This window comes from Medicago truncatula, chromosome 8 (genome assembly GCF_003473485.1).
Source record: "Medicago truncatula cultivar Jemalong A17 chromosome 8, MtrunA17r5.0-ANR, whole genome shotgun sequence".
Taxonomy (NCBI): domain Eukaryota; kingdom Viridiplantae; phylum Streptophyta; class Magnoliopsida; order Fabales; family Fabaceae; genus Medicago; species Medicago truncatula.
The window spans coordinates 17,156,410-17,182,127 of NC_053049.1; the positions used below are offsets into that span (position 1 = coordinate 17,156,410).

The 25,718-nt window shown below is 33.5% G+C and overlaps 2 protein-coding genes across 2 annotated transcripts; both read right to left on the reverse strand.

Annotated features, from left to right (window-relative positions):
- Positions 1-245: 245 nt before the first annotated feature.
- LOC11426135 (MLP-like protein 28) lies at positions 246-1,951 on the reverse strand. Its single transcript, XM_003628136.4, has 2 exons — positions 1,688-1,951; positions 246-736 (listed from the first exon to the last, which is right to left on the reverse strand). Exons 1-2 carry the CDS (start codon positions 1,872-1,874, stop codon positions 450-452), a joined length of 474 nt encoding a protein of 157 aa, XP_003628184.1. The 5' UTR covers positions 1,875-1,951; the 3' UTR covers positions 246-449.
- Positions 1,952-19,770: 17,819 nt separating this feature from the next.
- Positions 19,771-20,866, reverse strand: LOC11406818 (uncharacterized). The gene has a single exon (XM_003628142.3). It carries the CDS (start codon positions 20,853-20,855, stop codon positions 19,926-19,928), a length of 930 nt encoding a protein of 309 aa, XP_003628190.2. The 5' UTR covers positions 20,856-20,866; the 3' UTR covers positions 19,771-19,925.
- Positions 20,867-25,718: the final 4,852 nt, after the last annotated feature.

The following is a 25,718-nucleotide window of genomic DNA, read 5'->3' on the forward strand; positions in this document are numbered from 1 at the left end:
ATATATATATATATATATATATATATATATATATATGGGTTTGCTAGGATACACCCACTAATTTTTATTAAGGTGTGTTTTAGCAAAAATATAACTAAAAAGTTGTTAAATACACCTTAAGGTGAATGTTGCTAAAACACACCTTCTAAAAAATAAGTGGGTGTATGTTAGCAACTTCTATAGACATTTGTTATAATACACCCACTTATTCAACGTGAAACAAAATATTATTGCACATACAAATATAACTAAAAAGCACAAAAATCCATTTATTGAAGACACACACTCTTCAACCGACACATTTATTCCATACAAACAAAAGATCAAAACAAACCAATATGCATATGCAATATGCCATTACAAAAATCACACAAACTTTAAAGATGAAAGACAAACCCCATGCATTAAGCCATTACATTATAATCACTTATTTGTTAAGTTCTTATGACTTATGGAGCAACCTTTGCTTGCTTGACAAGATGAGCATCAATGTCTCGAGTGCATTTGCTAAGGTATTCCATCCAACTATTTGGAGGTTCAATATCCTCATTGATCTTCTCATATTCAACAGTCCATTTAACAGAAGTAGTGCCATCAGCCTTATCAATTACTTCAATGATGAGCTTAAAGACCTTATATTGCTCATCAATTTCTTCACCAAAGATCTTGTGAACGATTTTTTTGTTCTTTTCATCAATTTCTTCAAAACTTTCATGACATGTGTATACCTTACCATCTGTTGTGAAGTTGAAGGTAATTAATTCCAATAAAAATTAAAAATGGTTATAATCATTATAGAAAGATAAGGACCCATTTTTTTCTTAAAAAAATAATAATAGTATACTGTTTTCATTTCTTAAATAAAATATGTTGTTCCAAAAAAAATGTTGTAAACAAAATCAAATTGAATGAATAATTATTTAAAATTATTTGGTTGTCTTTAAGGATCTCTAGTTTAGCTAGAACCCTATTCCAACCATCAAATCAAACCAAATTTATATATCATGATGATTATTTATCATTGATTTTGACATATAATGCATGTGCTGTGTTTCTATAGTATAAGAACAATCCCTCATCATAGTATAATTAATTGTGTATGACAATAATTCTGCAATTGATACGTGAGTCATCTAATTTTAATTAAATGGTCAGTAAAGACATTTATGTCAAGTACTAAATTTCTCAACTATGTGAAACCTAAATCCATCACTTTTGCTATATCTTGTTCCATTATTGTTGATTGGTTTTGTTAATAAACCTTGAGAAATGTTTGTAATTTGTACAAAATTCAAGATCAATATTAATATGGTATAGTTATACAATTTGAACCTTTATATCTTTTTCTCTTTCCTTAGATCTGACGTCTACACTAAATTTTGTATAATGTCAATACGTGTCTGTTTTCTTGTGCATAGATACCACAACTCTGAAAATTTTATCTTTATCATTTTTAGGACTAAATCTTCCTTTAAAAGTTATATACCAAATTTTTTTTGCATTAGTTTTTTTCATGTTATATTAAACTTTATATAATATTTTAATGCCAAATTTAAATTTAAGGATGTCTATGAGAAATAGAATTTATAACCAAAATAAAAATCCGATGACAAATAAATTATAAAATTTATTGATAGACCGAAATAACACATAACATAAATCAAGTGTTATTAGAAATATAATTTACCTCGGACATGAGTCCAGTGTTTAACTGAATCAGAGTGATGCCATTCATCACCTTGATGCAGCTTGGTTTCATGAACACTTTCACAAATGTTTTGCACTTCGTGAATATTTGATGCGAATAGTTTGAAGAACTTGTCAGAGGATGCTTTGATCCCAATTTCAGTACTAAGTTTACCAGCAAGCACCATTTTTTAAAAGAGAAACTAGAAATAAGAAAGAGAAGAAGGAAAGAAAGAAAGAAAGGGTTGATATGAGGAAAGTGTATGATATGAGGAAAGTGTATGCACTCCATGCCTTAAATAGAAACTTGATTACATTATTGACCTACTTTATGTAGTTATTGAAGGGACCCATTTGTTTTAGATTTTTTAAAAAAAGAAAATTCAAAAATTATATTTTTTTCTAAAATTTACTTAAAAGTAGTTGAAGTTATTTCAAACTTACTTGTTATAAGTCCTCGTGAGCTTAACTCAGTTGGTTGGGACAACGCATAAAATATGCGAGGTTCAAATTCTGGCCACTACAAAAAAAAATAAAAATTACTTGTTATACGTTAATAAAGAGATTTTGACATTCATTAATTTTTTTGACAAAAACAAAACGATATTCATTCACTCAAATTGATAGAGTACATCAAATACAAACATCGCTAAAAATGTAAAGAGTGAATCTACGACCAAACTCACAACATCCAAGTTAATAACATACAACAACAAAAATGCCTACAAATAATATGATAAAACATAAGTCATCGAAATACTCATGCTTCCGGATCTGCAATGTTGACGCCCAAATCATTGGTTGAATTTGTAATTGACTGATGTCGATCTTTTAATAGGAACTAAACAAACACCGCGACAAAACGCAAAATCAAACGCCGCACAAGAAGACGAACAATACAACACCGCACTTAGACGACGAAATCACATAAAATGCAAAAGGAAAAACTTGATATTTGTTCAAAACATTTATTTAGATTGAAAGAAATTGAGAAAAAAGATGTAGAGGGATGATTCTAGGTCAAAAATGACCTAAAACAACCCCTCCTCAATGAACGAAGGAGAAAGAAAGTTTAGAGAGAAGTTGGAGTTTCTCTCACTAAAAAACTAAGGTCGGCACTAATTTTATTTTAAAAAAAAATTTTTTTTTTTAAATAACATATTTTGATATTCACTAACTTAAATATTCATCATTAGAGATATTACATAATAAAAATCATATTTTAAGGCTTTGAGATTTTACATGATAAAAGTTACATTTTAAACTCATTTCAAATAGCTTTTTATTTTAGATATATTTTTAAATTTTATCAACAAATTTTATTTTAACAAAATGATAAAATATTTACCATGATATTTTAAGATAACATATTTAAACGATTTTTTCATTTCAAGTTTTCTTTAAAAAATTCTTTATTAAAAAAATTATAGCTAAAAGATGTTACACTATAAAAATCTATGTAAAAAAAACTATAACAAACTGACCCATATGATATTAATATTCACCGTATTTATAATGTGAGCAATGCCTTTTTTTTGCACAATATTTATTATAAAAAGAAAGTAAAAATAAACAATCTTTTCTTTGTGGTGGTTGGGGTTTGTACCCCAACCTTACATACATACATTATGCATTGTCTTTAACAACTGAGTTAAACTCACGAGGACAAACAATTTAATATAGAGGAGGATTTTTGAAATATAATGTTTGAATAGATTTTTTTAATAGCAAATACTAATACTCCCCAACATATTAAGTACTCCGTTGCCAATAATATTTTATTTGTGCTGCTAACTAATTTGCCCAACAATTTTATTAAAAATCGTTAATTTTATAAAATAAATTAGAAAAATGCTAACTTATGTCTTTGCGGTATAAGTTAAGAAGACAATTGTAGAAGATTTTTCTTAAAACTTCTGCATTTAATGTCTTAAAAGTTACAAAGTTATACTTTTAATTTAATTTTTTTTTTATTTCCATTTTAAATTCCTTAACTTGTGTTCTAAAGGCACTTAGGGCACATGTTAACATCTTCTTATCTTCTTATATATTAAAGTTAACACATAAGCATATTTTAGCCCTAATTTTAACCTAAACATATTGCATAAATTTACTATTTTAACCCTGATGCTAAATTCCTTTGTTTTACCTTATTGAATTTTCTCCCTTCTCAATTTCTCGATACATCTTCTTATATATTAAAGTTAACACAGAAGCATATTTTAGCCCTAATTTTAACCTAAACCTATTGCATAAATTTACTATTTTAACCCTGATGCTAAATTCCTTTGTTTAACCTTATTGAATTTTCCCCCTTCTCAATTTCTCGATACATCTTCTTCTTCTTATATATTAAAGTTAACACAGAAGCATATTTTACCTCTAATTTTAACCTAAACTTACTACATAAATTTACTATTTTAACCCTGATGCTAAATTCATTTGTTTAACCTTATTGAATTTTCCCCCTTCTCAATTTCTCGATACATCTTCTTATATATTAAAGTTAACTAAACATATTTTGAATCAATTATACAAATTTCTTTCAAACATAATTTTTGTATCTTTGTTAGTGATATATAATAGATGAATTTTCAATGTAATTGACTCACGAGAAAAAGAGATGTGTGCGGTGGTTTTGGCAAAATCTCTTATGTTATTAAATTATAGATTGCTGCTCAATGTCACTAAAAATATTTTGAATCAATTATACAATTTCCTTCTATAGTTGTATTTAAAATTATGACATTAAAATTATAAGTTGGGACTGTATTATAAAATTTTGCTTTTATCTACTACACTTACAATGTATATTACCCGTGCGGCAGCACGGGTGGACGATCTAGTAATCAAGTAAATTAATAATGTGTGAGTGGAATAGAGATTTGGGTCCCATAACAATGAATTGTAATGAAACAAAGTGAAGTGGAGGAAATTGTGGGGATGTAACCTTACTATGTGATGATGAGTCTACTGAGTGATTGCTCTTCTGCTGCACTGCGTTGGAATTATCAGAAAACATGTGTAGAGAAAAATTCTTTTCAAATAAATAAAAGTCTTGCATACCACGACATATTAAAAAATTATTGAGAATCTATTTTGCAAGACACATATTTAAGTTTATAGTTTATATTTTATAAGTTTATTTAACAATGATTTTTTTACAAGTTTATAACTTATTTTGACTAGGGTAAAGCGTTTTTTGGATAAACTAAATCAAATTGTTTATAACTCATCGTTTTTTCTCAATTTTACTCTATTTTTTAGGGAACTCAATTTTACTCTTGTAGTCTTAATTGAAAAAATATTAATCAAATATATCTTCATAATGCAAGTTCATATTTATAAACCAGTTCAACCACTAATTTTATTAAACACTACAAATTTATTCAATTAATTTATTTGTTATAAACTAGTTTATCAATTATTCTCTAAATTAGCTATCAATTACTCAATATAAAACAACCCAAGTGAAGAAAAAATCGGTTTTAAGGATCTGATAGAAGAAAGGAATGAATCTTTGACAAACTAAAGAAAAGAGGTTGAAGAGGAACAAGAAAGGGGTGAATGAGTAGTGCCTCATTTTTTGCAACGAAGAGTTTTATTTTTTGTTGAATGAGATCAATTTGATTTTGGTTGAATGAGACGTAATTTTATGGGGTTGGTGATGAAAAGGGGAAGAAAGTTTTTGGGTTTGGAGATGAAGTTCATAAAAATTAAATAGGAGCATATGCATTTTTTTTTTTGGTCAGGAGCATTTTATTCTTTAAACAAAAATCCCTTCAATAAATAAAGGTTTAAATGTGTCATTGGTCCCTGCACTTTCATCAGATTTTGACATTGGTCCCTGCACTTTTTTTTGTTTGGCATTGGTCACTGCACTTTGTAAAAATATTGGTATTGGTCCCTCTGTTAAAAAAAAAACACAAAATCAACGGAGTGCCACGTGGCCCAATCATTTCACGCCACGTGGCACCAATATCAATATTTTTACAAAGTGCAGGGACGAATACCAATATTTTTATAAAGTGCAAGGACCAATACCAATAGTTTTGTGTTTTTTTTTTAACAGAAAGTTAATAGAGAGACCAATACTAATATTTTTACAAAGTGCAGTGACCAATTCCAAACAAAAAAAAAGTGTATGGACCAATGCCAAAATCTGATGAAAGTGCAAGGACTAAAGACATATTTAAACCATAAATAAATAATAAAATAATTTTTTGTTGAGTTAAACGTGTTACATCATCAGCATTTAACTAACACTATGGAGAGTCGGTGGCGTAGTTGAAAAGTGAAGTGAAATAGTTAGAGAGGAACACACGACACACGGTTTTAGCATTTTTTCATTAACAATAAAAATAGTTAGGGACAGAACGGGATTTTGTTTTCCACAATTTTGAAGAGGAAAAAAACATTTTTTTTAACATAGTGGATGATTTTTCAAATACAACGTTTTTAGTATGAAACTATTGGAATAAGAAAAAGATTAAAGAGAAGAAGAGAGAGTAAAGAGAATTATATCATTCTCATGTACAATTATGTTACATGTAATCTTTATTTATAAAAAATCTCTATTTACATAGAAATATAATAATATTACTTTAGAGTTATGAGATAAGTAAAGGATGTACTTAAAAGATAAGTATAAAGGTTGTTGACATCACATATGATATCCATGGATAGAGAGTATGATATGTATCCGTTCTATTGGATAAAAATTATATTCTTGTCTCTCCATATCTTGGCGGGGAGGATTTGGAGAGGATAGTGTGATCTCTGTTTAATCTAGTTTATTAGATGTATTTAGTTATATTCCTACATTTTGTTACATTTCTAAAACAAAGTTCTTTAATTAATAAAATAAAGAGTTTTGTTTTAATTAATAAAAGCATGTATTAAGCCTAGTTTTTATTGAACTTGAAAGGATAGTAAGTTTATTTATGTAATTTACTTAATTTTATAACTTGTACGAATATTCAAGGATGCAAATACCATTAAATATATATTTGTATTTATTAAATCACGGTTAGTTGAAATATCCGTTTATTTTATCTGTAAATATCCATTTAGATATTCGCCACGTGTCTGTGGCAAATTTTATCTACGGATATTCGCGGGTGCGAATCTTTTTGTCATCCCTAGGTTCAACCCAATTATATATGATTTACTCTTCAAAATTTATACCGTGTCTACTCGCGCACTTTAGGTCACAACATATTAGAGTCTTTCGATCAATGCCTAAAATATAAGACTGAGATAGAAATGAATCAACATAATGGATGTTGTTATGGACCGGTCAAAAGACCAATCACATGCTGACACATGGTCTGGCGTACACTGCCTTAAGGCTCCGCGCCACACAGGATAATCCTATATGTGTCCTTTAACCGTCCCTAATCACACGCCGCTAAATTCGAAGACGGTTATGCTCGACGCGCGCCTATATATGGGTGGCCTTGCTTCACCCTCAAAGTATAATTCACTTTTCACAACACTTTCTACACACTCTTTCTCGGTTCCATTACTGACTTGCATGTTGGAATGCTAACGTACCCGCAGACACCTTTCGCCCCATCACAAGGATTAATCACCATCGTACAAGAAACCATCACTGCTGTAGCGAAGCACTTTCCGCTACCGTTCTCACTCATCCATCTTCACGAAGAGATATGTTTTCTGTTATAGTTAAAAAGTTGGTCTATCCCCGTGAGCTTAGCTCAGTTGGTAGGGATATTGCATATTATATGCAGGAGCCGGGGTTCGAATCCCGGACACTCCACTTCTCCACAATTAAATTGTGTGAGCTCTAGCCACTAGGCTACTTGACCAAAAAAAAAAGTTGGTCTAAATTTAAGTTGCTTTCAATTGCAATAAAATTGAAAACTAACATATGCCAAACGTACGTCCATGTAACTTTGTTTTGTTGGCCAACATTTAAGATCATTATGTCACAAAAAGGTGATAAATAGTATAGTAAAAGGTAATAATATTGACATAAATACAACAGACCGTAACCTTTTTTTTTTTTTTTTAACAAAAGGTAACCGTTTATTTTCTTTTAATATCAGAAAATGATGAAAGAAATTGATTAATGTAATTAAAAGCAGCTAAACTTTGAGCCAATTTTTTTTTTTTTTTTAAGAAACAAAAATGGAATATATTACTATGAATACTGTAATTGTTGAAGCACAAAACGTGCCAAAACAATCACAAAAAGATTACAACCCTATCAAGATTACATCAAAGATAGTCAATGTCCATACATAGAAGCGGGCTCGACCACCAACTATGCGTACCAAAAATAAAGACTATGTTACTGGTTTTCAACCACCACAAGGTATTTGATTTTACTTTATCTAACAATAGTGGTATAAAACTTTGATGATTCTGAAATAACATATCATTCCGTTCTTTCCATAAAACCGAGACACACTGAAACCAAATCAAATGAAATAAGGATCGGCGCAATTTCAAGCCACCTGCATATTCAATAAATTGCACAAAATGATCTGAGATAGCATGAGAATCTACCCCTTCGACACCAAGCCAAGCCCGCACCAAAGGTCACAATGCACCAAAAATTGGACAAGACAAAAATAAATGATTCACATCTTCAACCTGCCTACATCCCGATACACAAAATCGATTTTCCACAGATATAATCCCATGTGCCACCAAATTTGATATAGTAGGTAAACGATCCCTCAGCAGTCGCCAAGCAAGGATAGAAACTTTTAAGGGAACCTGTTTATGCCAAATTAACTCCATATTTTGATGAACATGAGGTTGTTCATGTGATGTCAACAAGTCATGAACACCACGAACAGTATAACCAGAAATCTGATCCGGCATCCACAACCACCTGTCTGTTTCTATTTCCTGCAAAGAGATTGTCAGTATAAATCCCTACACTCTACTAGCAGTTCCTCCTCCCATACCCATAAACGACGACGCCACTGCCACGCCCCCCCATCAACCTCCACCCCAACAAAAACATGTTCCGCACCGAAATAATTTTATTGACAGTTAAATCATAAAGCCGCCTAAAACGCACACACAACGGAACACTACCACACCAACAATCTCGCCAAAAATCAGTATCGGCTCCATCCCCCACCCTCCTCCTAACACAACCTGCAAACCAGCCCTCCCCACCCTCACCTATCCCATCTCTAATCCTAACTATCTCCCTCCACCGCGAAGAGCAACTCCGGCCCCCATCCTCCAAACCACCATCTGTCACTCCATACCTAGCCAAGAACACCCTACTCCACAAACCTCCCCTATCAACTAACAGCCGCCAACACCATTTCCCCAACAAAGCAATGTTAAACTCTCTCAACCTCCTCACACCCAACCCTCCATACTCCCTCCTCAAACACAAAGAACTTCAACCAACCCAAGAAATCTTTCTTTTATCCTCACAACCCCCCCAAAAAAATTTATTTAACAAAGATTCAATAGAAGAGATTATATCTGACGGAGCTTTGAAAAAGGAAAGTGCATAGACAGGAAGCGCAGTCAAGACAGATTTGAGAAGTATCAATCGACCACCAAAGGAATGGTACCTACTATGCCAACCAAACAATCTAGACTTTATACGATTAACAATAGGCTCCCAAAATAATAACCGGCTTGGATTACTTCGGAAGGCCCAAGTAGAGAAACCTTTTAATCATAAAGATGCATCTTGATTAAAATTTGAGAAATTTTAATTCAATTTTAATATAGATGCCTCTTTATAATAAAAAAAAAGTTTGCTCATTTGCTAAAAAAAAAAACAAAAATCCCTCAAATTTTAGTTGCTTTCAATTGCATTAAAATTGAAAACTAACGTATGCCAAATGTACGTCCCTGTACCTTTGTTTCGTTGGCCAATATTTAAGATCATTGTTTCTCAACAAGTTGGATTAATGGCATTTGATAATAAATAATGTAAATATTTAGGTAGCTTAGAGTTTGTTTAATATTTGATATACATGGTAGGTTAAATTTTATTTAACATTTCAACATATGACATGACATTAAATGGTTGAATGATGAGTACCAACTCAACAAAATTATAATTGTTTTTTTTATAAAATAACAAAATTATAATTCTTATTAATAATATTAGGCTTATTTGGTTTATTGGTCATCTAATTAATTTTTAGTTTTTATTTTAATTTTTAATTCCATCTAATTAACTCACGTTTTAGTCTCTCAAGTTGATCTCCCTTTGTCAAAAAATCCATGACGGTTAACTTTAACTCTAAATTTCTATGATGGATCAACCTTACGAGTGGTCCACCATAGATCTATTATTTTTTATTTAATACAAACTGTTAGATTTTTTTTAACGGAGGACCATTTGATTACGCAGGTCTATTTTTTATGTTACAGTGAGTCAACATCTAATTAAATTTCCCTTTCTTCATCTTCTCTCAACTTCTTCATCATCACATTCATCAACATCATCATCATCAGATCAGATATCAAGTGAGTCAACTTTTTTAATTTGAACAGTTAGAATTACAAAGAATATTATTTGAGGTTGAACACTTGATATACAATCAGTGGTGTTCACAATACAAATCAGATATAGACTCTTACGACTCTATAATTTCTAAGATATTAACTTTGATAAGAAATTATAAGTGAACTTTTGATGCAGAACAATTTCAGCAGAGTTTTGATGCTTTTAAATTGTTGTTAAGTCTTGCCATTCTCTGAGTCTTCACTCCTTTATATAGAGGTGTGAAAGAGATGTTGTGAATTGCCATCACATTAAAATATAGTCGTTTGAAGCTTTGATCAATCACCAATGATCTTTTGCCTGATATGGTTGTTGTCCTATGAAGGATCAATTTCAAATCCATTCCAAGTATGAAGGAACATTATATTGTTGCAGACGTAGCTGTTATTCTTGTCCTGTAGCAGAGACACAAACTGAGTAGTGGAGGTAGTGGTTGTAAACTTCGTACAATTATACTTTGCCAACGCTCTTAAAGGAATTAGCATCCAATGCCTTCAAATCCTTTCAAAATAGTTGTTGCTTCACTCTTCTGATCTTCTGCAATGCTTAGACGAGATTAAATTCATTGAACAACCTTTGAAGCTTTAAGTCTCTCATCTTCTGATGAACTTCAGCTTCTGGTGATCATCTGCTTCTGAAGAGGTGCTTCTGATGAACTTGCTTCAGGAGCATTTGACTTCAGAAGCACTTCTCTTCAGATGCTTCAAGCTTCCTTTTTGTTGATTCCATAACTCTCTTTTGTTATTCCAGAACCTAATAAAGATACCAAATTTTTGTCTATGGTCCTGTACACTTGAACAAATATTAGCATATCCAATTGACAATTTTTAATACATTGTTATCATCAAAACTCTTAAAGGGTAATGTTAAACACATTTTTTTTCCAACAAACTACTTTTAAGGTTCATCCACCATAGACATTTGAGGTTAAAGTTAACGGTCAGAGATTTCTTTTTGACAAATGGAGATGAACTTGAGGGACCAAAACATAGGTTTTATTAGTTATGGGACCAAAATGAAAATTGGAAATTAATTAAGGGACCAATAAATCAAGTAAGCCAAAATATTAATATGATCTGGATGTCCATTTTCCCTAGACTTTCTATTTCTCTTAAATCCTATGAGTAAATGATTTTATTCATTCTCATTGATATTTAGCTCTGAAGCTCAGATACTTCAAAATGGATGAAGTATCGGTATCATATCGTATCGTGTACCGATACCTTCCCGATACTCCTCGATACGTATCGGGAGAGTATCTGAAAATTAAATTTTATTTTTTATAAAAATAATTGTTCGATACTTTTCAGATACATCGGGGATAGGCGGGAGATAGACAGTAGAAAATCGATACGTTCATTATACATGATGTTTCTATTATTGTTGGGATATATGTAATTGACTAGGTAATAGTGTTATCTTTTTTGGATATATCATATATGTAATTGACTAAATGTCATTTTCTTTATTATCAATATTGTTTATAATTATATTTTTGTTGTTGTCCACCCTCTATTTTGTGTTCTTTTGAGTTTTAATATGTTGTTTAAATTTAATTTTGTATTCAATTATCCCTTCCGTATCGTATCTTGAATTTTAAAATTTTCTCATATCGACGTATCAGTGTTGTATCGTATCTGTATCGTATCAGGTATTCGGGCTTCATTGATATTTAGTCTCATGGCTCTTGAGGTACTTGTAAGTTAAAACTTTTGTATCCTATAAATAGGACATACATTGTCATGTAAAGAACACACTAGTGAAGTAACACAATATATTCTCTCTTTATCTCTTTCTCTTTATTCTTTTATATTATATACTATATATTGTTTAATTTCATAACAATAATAGTACAATTGTGGGTAATTTTTTTTTTATTTTGGAAAATAAACTCATTGCATTTTATTAGATATTAAATATGTAATACATGATGGTACTTCAATAAATATATGTGGACTAGATGAGAATGGGGTCTATCGTGCAAGAGTATGAGCTACCACATTTGATTGTCTCCAACTAAACTCTACCTAATAGTTTTCAAAATTAACTTGACAACAACGTTTACATTCATCAACAATTGCGCCAAAAACCATAACAACATTCTTTCCTTTATTAAAACAGTCTACTACTCTCTTGACATTAAGCTCAAAATCAACATTTGATAGTTGTAGTTCATGTACACGAACTGAATAGCGTATAACAGACTCAATGCTTCACCAATATTTGTTGAGCGAATTGGATTAGTCCAGAAAGTTTGTGCTAGGACATACCACCCTTTATCATCATGTATACACATTCTAAAGCCTACACAATTCATGGATGTGGAAAAAGAGGCATCAAAATTACATTTAAAGCACCCCGTTGTCGGTTTTCTCCAAGATACATCAACTGACATCACAATTCCCTTTCTGGTTGCTATTGTACGAGTAGTGCTGCTGCCTGCAACTGTTGTTGTACCAGCTCTGCTAGGACTAAAACCTCTGTTCCCCAAAGTAAGGATTATGTTTAGCATATGCACTTGAGGATAGGAAAGAGTCTCAGGTGTATGGAGCAACTATCGCCTTCAGGAATCATTGGGAATGCCAACTTCCATGGCTCCTTCAACTGTTTATGAAGTACAACCGGTTGAAACACCTGAGACTCCAGTAGTATTGACAAAGACTTTCATTAGATATCCTCGTGAGCTTAGCTCAGTTGGTAAGGACAATGCATAATATATGCAAGGTCTGTGATTCAAACCTCGGCCACCACAAAAGAAGAAAAAAAAAAGACTTTCATTAGACAACATAGTGGCATGGAAATGCATCACATCATGTATCAAGTACCAAAACAACTTGTTGACATTGTGAAACTCATTGTCGAAAACTAGTTTCAACAAGCCAAAAATTTGAAAGTTGTGCAAGCAATGATGACAACACTCCACTTAATGTGATTGTGTGGTTGTTTTAATAAATTTAATTATTAAAAAAAATTCAGAAATCAAACAAGATGAAACGGGAATGAATTATTTAAGGGATATATCTTTCAAAAATTTGGAAAAAGATACGCTTTTGAACGCTCTCTGCTAGGGTTTCCCAGCATGAGAAGATTTTCCAATTCATTAAAGCTATTGTTTTCACGTTGATCTTTGGTTTTCTCCGATCAGCAACTTGGTTGGTGGGATTAATTAATTGCTTCCATTCATTCATTTATTCCATTGTTCACGGTGGCTAGGATTAATATTATTCAATTCATTGATTTTGCTCATTGATAGGATTAATATTATCCAATTCGCTCCACTAGCTTTTGTTGGGTGCTAAATTTGGATCGTAGAACAAGCATTCTCCGTTTGGTAACCTGACTTGTTTGCGCTTCCCACATCACAAAGCTTTGTCTATGTCATGGGGTTAGAGAAATGCAAGCATAATATGCACGGCCGACTATTCTTGAACAAGGGTGACAAGCCGTACACAACTAAAGAAATAACCAAAAAATTATCGCAGCACTGGAAAACTAAGGGTCTGTGGCATATGATATCTCTTGGCAGTGGATTCTACGAGTTTTCATTCTCCTCAGATGACGATCTCCGCGCTTCACTTGCAATGGGGACGGTTAACTAAAAGCCGAGAATATTGCGTCTTTCCTAATGGTCCAAGGATTTTAATAAATATTCTTGGTGTCTGACACATGCGCATGTTTGGATACGACTGCTGGACTTGCCACAAGAGTACTGCTTAGAAAGAACATTATTGGAAACTACAGGTGCATTTGGTACTCCTCTCATCATTGATGCCGCAACTCAGAAACGCACCTTTGGCCATTATGCGCGGGTGCTGGTGGACATAAACTTCTCTCGTCGGTTTTTTTATGAGATCATGGTGGAGAGGGAAGGGTTTGCTTTCCCTATGGAGGTGGAGTGAGAGTGGTACCCAGAACTTTGCTCACGTTGTCATATTCTTGGACACTCAGTCACGAACTGTCATTGGTTGCTTCCGGAAAAAAGATTTGAAACTGGACAGAGATAACACTAAGAAGGTGCACGACAAGGGGAAGAAGGCTATAATACAACACAAAGCTCAAACAAAGAAGTGGCATACACATGAAAATCCACTTGGTATTGGGTCATTTATGGCTTTTGAGAAATTGGTCATTAATTATGAAGTTACGGCACCAGCTGCATCATTAGAACAGTCACTTAAACATCACATTGAGTCTTCTTTAGCTTTTTCAAAACCGGCTTCTGAAATTACGACCCCGGTTGCGGCAACTGATCAACCTCCTGAACAACACGTCTCCCCCACGGTTGTTGCCCCCGTTGACACATATGTTGCACAATCAGAAACCTGTCCAGAAGCGCTGCCCCTTGATTCAAGCATACATGCGCATAGTGACAAGTCTGCCTTCACCTATCATTTGGCTCTTGAGAATGTTACTGATGATGTTATTCGTTCCAATGATGTAGAGAGTACCTCTATTTTAGACCCGGTGCTGCAGCTCCAATATGTTTCTATCCCCTTACGGTCGATGTTCATCAACTTGAGGAGGGGATCGAATGCGCAATTGGATTCAAATACCTTGGTAGTTGCGGTTGCAGGTAACTCTCCTGCCATTCAGTCACATCCTTTTTTTGGTTACCTAATTGGGTACCAATTGGGGTTACCTAATTTTTGTTTTCCTTAATTTTTGCTTTCTTTCGAGGGTTTGGTCCCCCCCTCTTGTACATATTTTTCCCTTTTTCCTATATATATAATAGGCTTAAATATGTAAAAGGTCCCTGTAATTTAGCGTGTTTTTGGTTTTAGTCCTTGTAAGTTTTTTTGTTCTAAAACAACCCTTGTAATTTCGAAACCTTTTGGAAATCATCCCTGCCGTCAGGTTCCGTCAACAAAAAAGCATGGCTGGGTAACGGAGACACACGTGGCAGTTTCTGAGTTGGCAAAAGTTGCTGACGAAATGTTCATATGGACGAAAACCAAAAACGCAAATGTTCAGAGGGACGAAATTGAAAAAATGTAAATATCAAAATTTCAAATTTAAAAACAAGATCTTCTTCTTCTTCATCCCTCTTTTTTCTCTTGTTCATCTCCCTTCCCTTCCAATTTCTTTATCTCCCTAGAAAAAACTCATCCCCTCGTGGCAATGTCTTCTCATTCCAATTGTGAATCTCCCTTCCCTTGGAGCAGCTTTTGAGGCTATTCAATCTCAACCAAATGTGAATTCAGTTCTGACAAACACACCCAATTACTATACTTAAAACAGTTAAGTGATTATGCATCTTTTGTAGCAGTTTTATTTATGTATATAACTTTATTACAAATTATCTTATTATTAAGTTATATTACTATATTATAGAATTGTGTTTTCCATAGCTTTTCTACTATGTGACAGTCAAACAATAATGTGGCAACTACCTCCGTACAAACCTCTACACAAACTCAATCACATAACATTGAGGATACTGCCTCTGCACAGACTTAATTACCCACCAATGAGGCAGCCTAAACAATAAATTAAACATATTAAGCTTTTAATTAAATTAAACTTTGTTAAAATTATACCAACGAACTCACCGTAAAGGTTGGACATTTCCAATATCTTCTTTAGGGTTTTCATTTAAATTGGAGATGAACATCCTTATGATTTTGTTGCGCCCACATATAGGTAATTCAATTGATGATGTATTAGCAATGGAAGGAGAAGACATTGCCACGAGGGGGTGAATTTTTTCTAAGGAGATAAAGAAATTGGCAGGGAAGGGAGATGAAGAAGAGAAAAAATAGGGATGAAGAAGAAGAAGAATATATTGTTTTTAAATTTGAAATTTTGACATTTACGTTTTTTTCAATTTCATCCCTATGAACATTTGCGTTTTTGATTTTCGTCCTTATGAACATTTCGTCAGCAACTTTTGCCAACCCAGAAACTGCCACGTGTACCTCCGTTATCCACCAATGCTTTTTTGTTAACGGAACCTGACGGCAGGGACGATTTCCAAAAGATTTCGAAATTAAAAGGGTTGTTTTAGAACAAAAAAACTTACAGGGACTAAAACCAAAAACACGCTAAATTACATGGACCATTTACATATTTAAGCCTATATAATATATGGATGAGCGGCAGCAGATTGAAGTTCCCTGAGGATGCCGACGTAGTTGGGATGTCTAGCGACTCCTTGATGTCTTGCTCACTCTTGATTCAGTAAAAAAATAAAAAATAAATTAATGGGTTAATGTAATAATTGTCATGGGATTAAAACAATTAAACAATTGTTAATAGATTCCACATGTAAAGTTTATTGAGAATGGTAAGAAGACATATCATGTGTATTTAAGTATTTTATTGATTCTCAATTGTATGTACAGGAGAGGATATAGGAAACTAGTAAGTAAAATTTAGGCTAAATACATCTTTCTGTCCTTTAAGTTTGACAAAAATACGAGATTAGTCCTTTAAATGTTTTAAGTTTCAAATAGGTTCATTAAGTTGTTAATTTAATGCACTATTATCCTTTTAAGGACCTATTTAAAATTTAAAAATTTAAAAACTTCAAATAGGTGCATTAAATTAACAACTTAAAGATCCTATTTGAAACTTACATAAACTTAAAGGACCTATCTAAAATTTTAAAATCTTAAATGACTAACTCGATATTTTTTGACAAACTTAAAGGACCAATACATGTATTTAGGGTAAAATTTAAGTGAATGAAGTTTATTTGACAGTTATAGACATAGTACCTATATGATTTTCTTCTGCCTCTAATTTGGTAAGCCAAATTTTTAACTTTCAAAAGACATTAAAAGAAAAAACAAGTTTGTGTTTTGGTTTTACTTACTTACATGCATGCATGGCTATCATATAAAAAAATGATTTCCAGTCAATTTCAAGTTTTTTTTTTGGTACAAATTCATTTCATGTTTTAAACGAAGCATATCTTAACCATTGACTCACTTGATGAAATATAATTTTCATTTTTCATTCAAATATTTGGTGTCAAATTACCTCCACATTTAATCTTAAGAAAATTTGTTGCCCAAGAGCAATGCTATGATCACTCACACCATAAACATTAATCAGGCTGGTTTCCATGAATTTTCTTTTGAAAATATCATTTTGGGGTTAAACTTAAGGGATCAAAAGTGCTATTTCTAAACACTACAAGAAAAAATGCATTTTGCGACCCTTAAAATGATGGATTGTGATTGTCCTAAGGGTCGCAGATCCACATTGGCGACGGTTCTTGAAATGTCAGGAATGTTGGGGTCGCAACAGCATTTTGCGACAGTTTATGAAACAGTTGCTTCAACAGCCGCAATACCCATTGCGACAGTTCATAACAGTCGCAAAGTACATTTTTTTTTGTTTGAAAGGAGTGTCGCGACAGTTTGTAACCATCGCAAATGATGAAAAATATTTTTATAAACCCACTGCAGCAGTTTGGAACTGTCGCAGTTGTTGAATTTATTTTAAAAAAAAAAAAATCAGTTTTTTGATGAATTTTTAATAGAACTTTTTACTCATCATCTTTTTATGACAAAACTAAATTATAATTCATAAATAAAAAATATGAATTAATTCATAAACTAACATATGAATTTTACATTCATATAAAATGATTCTAAAAAACACAAACAAGTGATACAATTAGGTTTCTTAAGTTCCTACCATGATAATTTAATCAATTATGTAGATGTTCTTCGACGAGAAAATTGTTTTGATAAACTGGCGATGAATAGACTCCAAAGAATGTCACGCCCTGTTTGGTGGTTCTAAGTCTTTCCACCTAAAAAGAAATCAAACATCATATAAGACACCAATTAACAAAAATAAGCAATAAAATCACCAAAGTCATGGATTTTACCTTATCGTGGAATGAAACTATAATTACTTTATGATATATTTGTCAAAGAATATGCACAATTGCATAAAAATACTTGTTAATCGCAACCATACTCTTTCTCCAATCTATGGATTAGCTATGTAATGCTACACATACAGTGCATAAAAATGCTTACACTATCTTTAAACACTTCCAGAACATAAAAACTATCCAAGAGGATATGCAAATAGTAGTACAATTGTATTGAGAATAAAAAAATTAACATACATGTTTATTCAAATCTTAAACAAGTGCTAGGTGTGGCTGAGGAATTTAATCCGACCCAAAAAAAGGAACGTGAACCACAAATAAAAAGGAACATGTTACAGACAGATTTAAATGCTTACCTGAGTTTTCATGGTTCTATCTCAACAACAGGAACATGTTTCATATTGTATGGTTGAAACATATAGCTTTAAGTCGTTTTGCAACCTATGCACATACCAACGGAAAATGTCATGTGTGAATGCGTAGAAGGGGTGTATTGAATCAAGGCCACTGTTAAGAAAATTTGCAATGTCAAGTTAGACAACAAGCCAAAACATAGCACTGTAACAAAAAACCATTTAAAATAAGAATGGGATAGAAAAATCAGAAAATTTGATAATAATTTCGGGAAATGAAGTGAATTATGTGTCCCTATGTTGCCTTCAATGAACTCATCTTGGGTCATTTCTATATTCATGAACTTTCATTGTGTCGTGTTCATTGCTGCAACTTAGAAGAACAAGCCAAGGCCTAATAGATATATCCTTGCCAAAGTAAATATACTAAATATGTGAAGTATAGATTGAAGTCATATGTAAAGTGAATCAATTTGCGATTTGGTGGTTTGGTAAATGAGTGAAATTTTGGGGTTTTCTCTCTTTTTTGTTATTTTGGAGATTTGGGGTTTTTTTTTATAATGAGAGGGAAGGGAAATTGTGCGTGTGCAGACAAAAGAGAGAGAGAAAGCTACATGATAATGTAAAAGCAATGTCATAAGTAAAAAATGATGCGGCGGTTGTAAAAAAAGTTTGCAAGAACTGTCGCAAATGTTAGATTGCGACTGTTTATTGAACTGTCGCAAATCTAGTGTCACAAAATTACAAATTTCTTGTAGTGAAACTTGGGGGACCAAAATCGCAAGTTTGTGAACATTAGGGGACCAAAAGTGCATTTTAACCTAAAAGAAAATGTTGCAAGTCACTTAAGTATTAATCTGTTGATCCGGTTACTAAGTAAATAATAGAAAAGAAGGCCTGTTTGCACCATACACTGAGAGTGTCTAAGAGAGTCTAAGAGAGTGTGCGCGAGTAACTGTCCTTAGCATTCCTATGTTACCCAAATATAATTTTTGGACTAACTTGCATGCACGGAAAACGAATACCAACGAGGTTTTTTTTTAGATTACAAAGAATTGAGCATAAATTAATTTACGAACAATCAATAAAAATTTAATTAGCACATAAGTAAATTATAAGTGAAGTAAACATTATTTGTTTGTGGGTAAAATTTGTAAAATTACTAATGTGCTTAATCTCAAAAACTTTTAACATGTTCAACTTTTAATAAGTAATGAATAAACTTTTAACATTGGTAACAATTTTTAATCTAAAAAATTAATTGATTACATATGCTAAGAGATATCCAAGTGAGATATCTTTGTCACAAGACATTGAAAATCAACAACATAATTGTTTTCAAACCTGATTCATTTGTACTAATTTGTATTGTAGTTTGTAATTGCTTCTTTTTATTCATGCAAATCATTATAATACATAACTTGTTCATTGGAGTACATAATTTTATTTATGTGAACATTAATATTCTCAAACTACCTTAAACATGAAAACATGACACATAAACAACACAGAATTTTGGCTACCTAGTAGCTCCGAACCCAAAATCAGAAGTCTCTCCAAGAAGTATATTTCTGTCGGTCTTTGTTCTTTTCGGAACAAACTTTCTGACCCACACATGTTTCCTATTGATTGAAAATTTGACTTTAGAAGCCCCTCTCAGAATCATGTCAATAGTACTTACCATATGAAAAACAATTCTGGCGAAAAGCGGTTGCTCATTTGGTTGAGTTTCTTGCATAAACAAAGCCTCAATACAATCTCCATAAGCCATGGTAAAATATTCTCTAACTTCCCACTCTTCAACACGATACCCTTTCGAAAATGTCACAAACAATGTCCTCTCATCCGCTGGTATGATTCTTCCTCTTCTTCCATTGTTGTTGCTCTGTTGTTGCACCATTTCAGCTGCAATCCCAACCGAACCAAACTGCAGATTCATTGGTCCAGCCGAACCAAACAAAAAATTATTGTTCTCCACCATTCTCTCTGCTAAGTTTCTCATCATCGCTTGTTGCATGATATCACCAAATGCCCTCATACATACTTCTCTTCTTGTTTTCTCCACCCCTTGAATTGCTTCCACACGATTATGAAGAAAGAATTTCAGAGAGATTTCATTTTCTATTAGACTTTGAAGAAGTGGAATATCATTTGCTTCAGAAGATGACATTGAAAATACAGAAGTGTTATAGTTGTTGGTAAGACATGTGAGACATGTCATTGATTCATCAGCAATTTCATTGATCAAAATAATTGGCAAAGACATAATATTTTTCACAACGTTATGAAAACCAACTTTTTCCAACCAAAGCCACATAGCAAGCAATCGCATGGACTCGGATGGATCACGAGAAAGGTCTGTGACAAGGATTTTGTAGAGGTCTCTGTCCATTTGGTGGATCAGGAGAAAATCCTCTTGAGGAATGGTGAAAGAAAGTGGAGGATCCATGGAAGGAAATATGAAATAATGTTATGTTCAATTTGAGAAACTGTGTAATGTTTAAATAGTAATAAATAAAGCTTGTTCATGTTCATGCATTGAGAGACGTGTTTTGTGAGGGTAGGTTATACTAAATGAATTATAATACTTCAAGTGTACTCATTGCAATTGCAACAAACAAAATCAGTTACAGTTACTTTTCTACTAAAGACACACTTTCCGAGGGTTTGCCAACTCATGTATATACTCTATAATGAATATTTAGGGAAAAGAATGTGAGGTACAGTGGTACAAAAAAACAAAGACTCACAAAAACTTATAATTTGTTGTGACTTTGATGCAAAAATAAGACAAATAGTGGTAAAAGAGCTTATATAGTGTGGCAAGCAATCATGAATATTGTTGCATCTTTCAATATATTAATTATTTTTAAGAATATAAATTAGTGCATCATAATTAGCATCAGGGAAAATAAAACTTGAAATATTGAGAGGAGCACACTCCAAAGTCTCAGGCCAACCTCATCAGATCAACCTAAGTGGATTTTCAATGTATTGAATTTGATTAGAGTTTTCTATATAATTACAAGGAATATTAACAAGTGTCCTTAAAGTGTAGTTTAGGAAATTAAAATAATTAGTATGAGTGGTAACATTTGCATAGAAACTTGTGCATTTATGATTAAGACAAATATTCAAGTTGTATTTCCAAGATAAACTTTTCTTTTATGAATTTCTTAAACAATATCTTTAGAGCACTTGTTATGAACTTATCATGGCTTACAATTATAATATGTTATTGTTTGTAAAAAGAAAACTTATCTATTTTAGATTCATGTGTAAAATAAGACTTAATTATTCTAATCACTTTATTCTAATCACACTATCAGACATTGGAAGGTCTAACAAGTCATTTGAAGAATAAACAAGAAATCATATTTGTAACTGTAAAAAGATCTAATTTGACAAGATTTTGAAATCTTGATAAGGACTATAGTTCAATGAGGATCGAGTTAATTAAGAAATAAAATTATCCCTCCGGTCTAAATTATAAGTAAAAAAAACTCATTTTCTTTGTCCCAAATTATAAGTAAAAAAGACCAACTTTTATCATATTTAATTATATTGTTTCAACAAATTATCTTTTCCAAAGGAAAATTAAATGCAAAGTGCATTCAATGTGCTCTCTCTTCCATTTTTTCAATAACCAATAACCAATGAAAATTGTTTTTAAATCTTCCTATAAAACTTATTTCAAGGATAACACAAGAAACTATGTTGCAAAATACTATGTTTTAGTTTTTTTAATAAGTGTGATTTTTTTTTATTTGCTTATAATTTAGAATGAAGGTAGTACAACTATTGATAAAATAAAAAGGGTTAATAGTGTTTTTCACCCCTGTAATATAGGTCATTTTTGGTTTTCGCCCCTATAAAATTTTCGGTTTGATTTGCATCCTTGTAAAACATTTTTTTTCCGGAAAACACCCCTCCTCCATCCAACTCATCAAATGCGCATATGTGGCGCTGACTTGATTTTTTTTTTAATTTTTATTTATTTTGAATTGTCCACATCAGATTTTACTTTTTAAAATATCTAAAAATTAATTTTCAAAATTAAAAAAAAAAAATCAAAAAATCAGAAAAAAGGAGAAGATTTTTTTTTCTGATATGTGGCGCATAAGCGCTGACTTCGCCGCCTCACCGGAAGTCGTTACCGATCATCGGAGCATACTCCACAACCGTTGCGCAAAAGATTGAAAAGGTGGCGCTCACTCTCATGGTGGCCACCACGAAACTGAGGAGATATTTTCTGCCCACTCCATCGTGGTTCGAATCGAACAACCACTAAAAAAAGTATTGTTTCGACCAGATTTGGCTGGAAGAATGACTAAGTGGTGATAGAACTCTCCGAATTTTACATAACCTTCAAGGCAAGGAAAGTACTGAAGGCCGAAACGTTCGCAGACTTCTTGGCAGAATTCACTTCGCCCATTGCGAAACCATGCTCGAGGTGAACAATCTTCACGGACGACTCGTCTAACACCAGAGGCGGAGGAGTAGGAGTCATCCTCGAAAGCACGGAAGGATTGACGGTAGAGTTATCCCTCCACTTCGGGTTCTCAACGACCAATAATCGGGCAGAATGCGAAGTTGTGATAGTAGGGCTCGACCTGGCCCGTGATCTCGGCGCCCGGGAAGTTCAAGTGAAGATAGATTCTCAATTGGTGGTCTCCCAAGTGAGGGGTGACACTCAAGTGAAAGACGCCCTCCTCCAAAAATACTTAGCCACGGTGAAGAAAATGATCATCGACTTTAACTTGGTGGAAATATCACACATCCCGAGGGAACAAAACACGAGGGCAGACGTACTATCCAAAGTGGAGAGTACGAGGTCGAGCAGAATAAACCATTATTTCGTACAAGAAACCTTATAGAGACCCAATTATGGGACAAACATAATGGTGGCCGCATTGGAACCCGTTCCGCGTACATGGACGACACTAATCAAGGAATACATTGAAGAAGGGAAACCTCAGGACGACCTTACGGAAGCGATAACGATATAGAGAAGAACTTGTAAGCACACAATTATAAGAGGTCAACTTTTTAAGAAAGGATTCTCCACCCCACTCCTGAAATGCCATGACTCGGGCGGAGCGACATACCCACTCGAGGAAGTGCATGAAGGCATCGCCGACCAACATTTGGAACGCCGGTAGTCTCACCTCATCTCTCTAATACACCTTAACTCTGTAATATGAGTGATTGCAAATTCGTATTATCAACACTAATAAACATATGTTTTTCCCAAAAGGAAGCACATTAGTTGCAAATTTGCTCTTGTTTCATGACTGTCATGACTCAATGATGTATATGAAGGTAGCTCCCTCGCAGAGGGCGGACATCAAAGTCTCTACTCTTAAGTAGAACAAACAGGCCTAGCGTCCGTCGTGGGACCCTCCTCAAGGGCTAGCCACCCCAAGGTAGAGTGTCCCGCCCCGAAATTTGCTGAAGGGGGAACTAAGCCTTGGCCAGACGTGTTGCCTTGGGCGACCAATAATACGAAGCGAAAGATACCGCTGCATGAAATAAAATGCATTAATGCGGACCGAAATATACCGCCGCATGAAATAAAATGCATCAATGCGGATCGAAAGATACAACTCCATGATTTCAACCTCGTCCACATGTTGGCAAATCATTGCAGAAAACACATGAGATTCTCCTCCATGACCCGCGTAAAAAGGGATCACCATATCCTCAAAATTGAAACAACGATGAAGACAAACACTCAAAGGTGGCAATGAAAAAGAAGATAAAAAGAGGAAATAAGAAATTAACTCTTCGCAACAAACAATGACTAAAAAAAAGAAATAGGTTTGGAGAAAAACAAAGGATAGATCCTCTTTAAATAGCCTCATCAATGGACGCCACACTCTTTGTGGGCGAGCTTTAGCTCCTAACACAACGCATCGAGGGCCTCCAGACTAAGTTGTCGACGAGCGCCTTGAATCGAATGCCTCCTTCTCTGATAAAAGCCATTTAGTCATAAAGACATCAACGGCTTGGGGGGAAATTGTTCTGGACCACTCACACGCCTACACGTGTGCAATATTATGCCGCCTAAAGGCCTCACACTCAAAGGAGCACGCCTACTCGCATGCGTCGTGCTACACTGGAGTAAGCCTCCCTGTCGGGATCATGCTACATGTGTCCACTCCCGCTCTTAATCATACGCCGCATAACCCGAAGGCGGTTATGCCAAGAGTACGCCAATATAAGGTTTTGTGAATTGTATTGTGGATTATTGATATTTGATTGTAGTAAGATTTGGCCATTGAATCTCTCAATTCAATAATAAATCTTAGTGTATTATCATTGTTTTTATATTTTTGTTATATCTATCATGCACAAATCCAATAAGTCAAACCGTTTTCCAATCACGCTTTCGCTAAACTCCTAAAATATTTTAAAACACTATTCATCCCCCTTCTAGCGCATACTCTTGCTTGCCATGTAGACCAATAAGTGGCATCAAGAGTCTCGTCTCTTCACTAGTGGTTAACTACCGAAAGAGTCGATATGGCAAGGATAAAGCTTAAGGGGACGTACAATAGAACACCAATTTTTGACAGCGAAAACTATGACTATTGAAAAGAATGTAGGAGTGTTCATATTCAATCGGTTGACATGGATGTGTGGGCCGCCGTGATCGACGGGTTGTATGAACTGCAAGTTGTTGCTAACAGCGTCGCACAAAATAAACCAAAAGTCGAATGGGCCGAGGATTACAAAAAAAAATGTTCTATATGATTTGAAGGTGAGAAACATACTTATTTTTTCTCTTGAAGTGAATGAGTATCACTCGGTTTGTCATTATTAAACCGCTAAGATAATATGGGACGCTTTGGAAACTCTCCATGAGGGTACATAAGACGTCAAACAATCAAAGATCAATACTGTCATCCAACAATATGAACTCTTTCACATGGAGGATGATGATTCCATCTCCTCCATGCAAATGTGGTTCACAAATATTGTTAACAAATTGCAAAACTTAGGAAAAGACATCTTAAACCAAGATTGTACTAACAAAGTTTTGATATGCATGATTTGAGATTGACAGCTCAAGGTCATCGCAATAAAAGAATACCAAAACCTTAATATCCTTGGAATCACCACTCTCTTTGTACAAACCTTTTACAACAACCGGAAGAACAATCCACAACAATATGAATGATATTAGACACTCTAAAAAGTACAAATTTTGTTCACATATTGCTAACAACACTCACTTTTCATCACTCTTTAACACTCACAGTTTTATTGGATGAAATCAATATATGTCCCACTATTTTATGTGGGTTTA

Excerpts from the sequence above, each read along its gene's own strand:
- LOC11426135 (XM_003628136.4), bottom strand. The coding sequence starts at position 1,874 with ATGGTGCTTGCTGGTAAACTTAGTACTGAAATTGGGATCAAAGCATCC. Across the intron at positions 737-1,687 it reads ACACTGGACTCATGTCCGAG|ATGGTAAGGTATACACATGT; the intron begins GTAAATTATATT and ends ACTTCACAACAG.
- LOC11406818 (XM_003628142.3), bottom strand. The coding sequence starts at position 20,855 with ATGGATCCTCCACTTTCTTTCACCATTCCTCAAGAGGATTTTCTCCTG.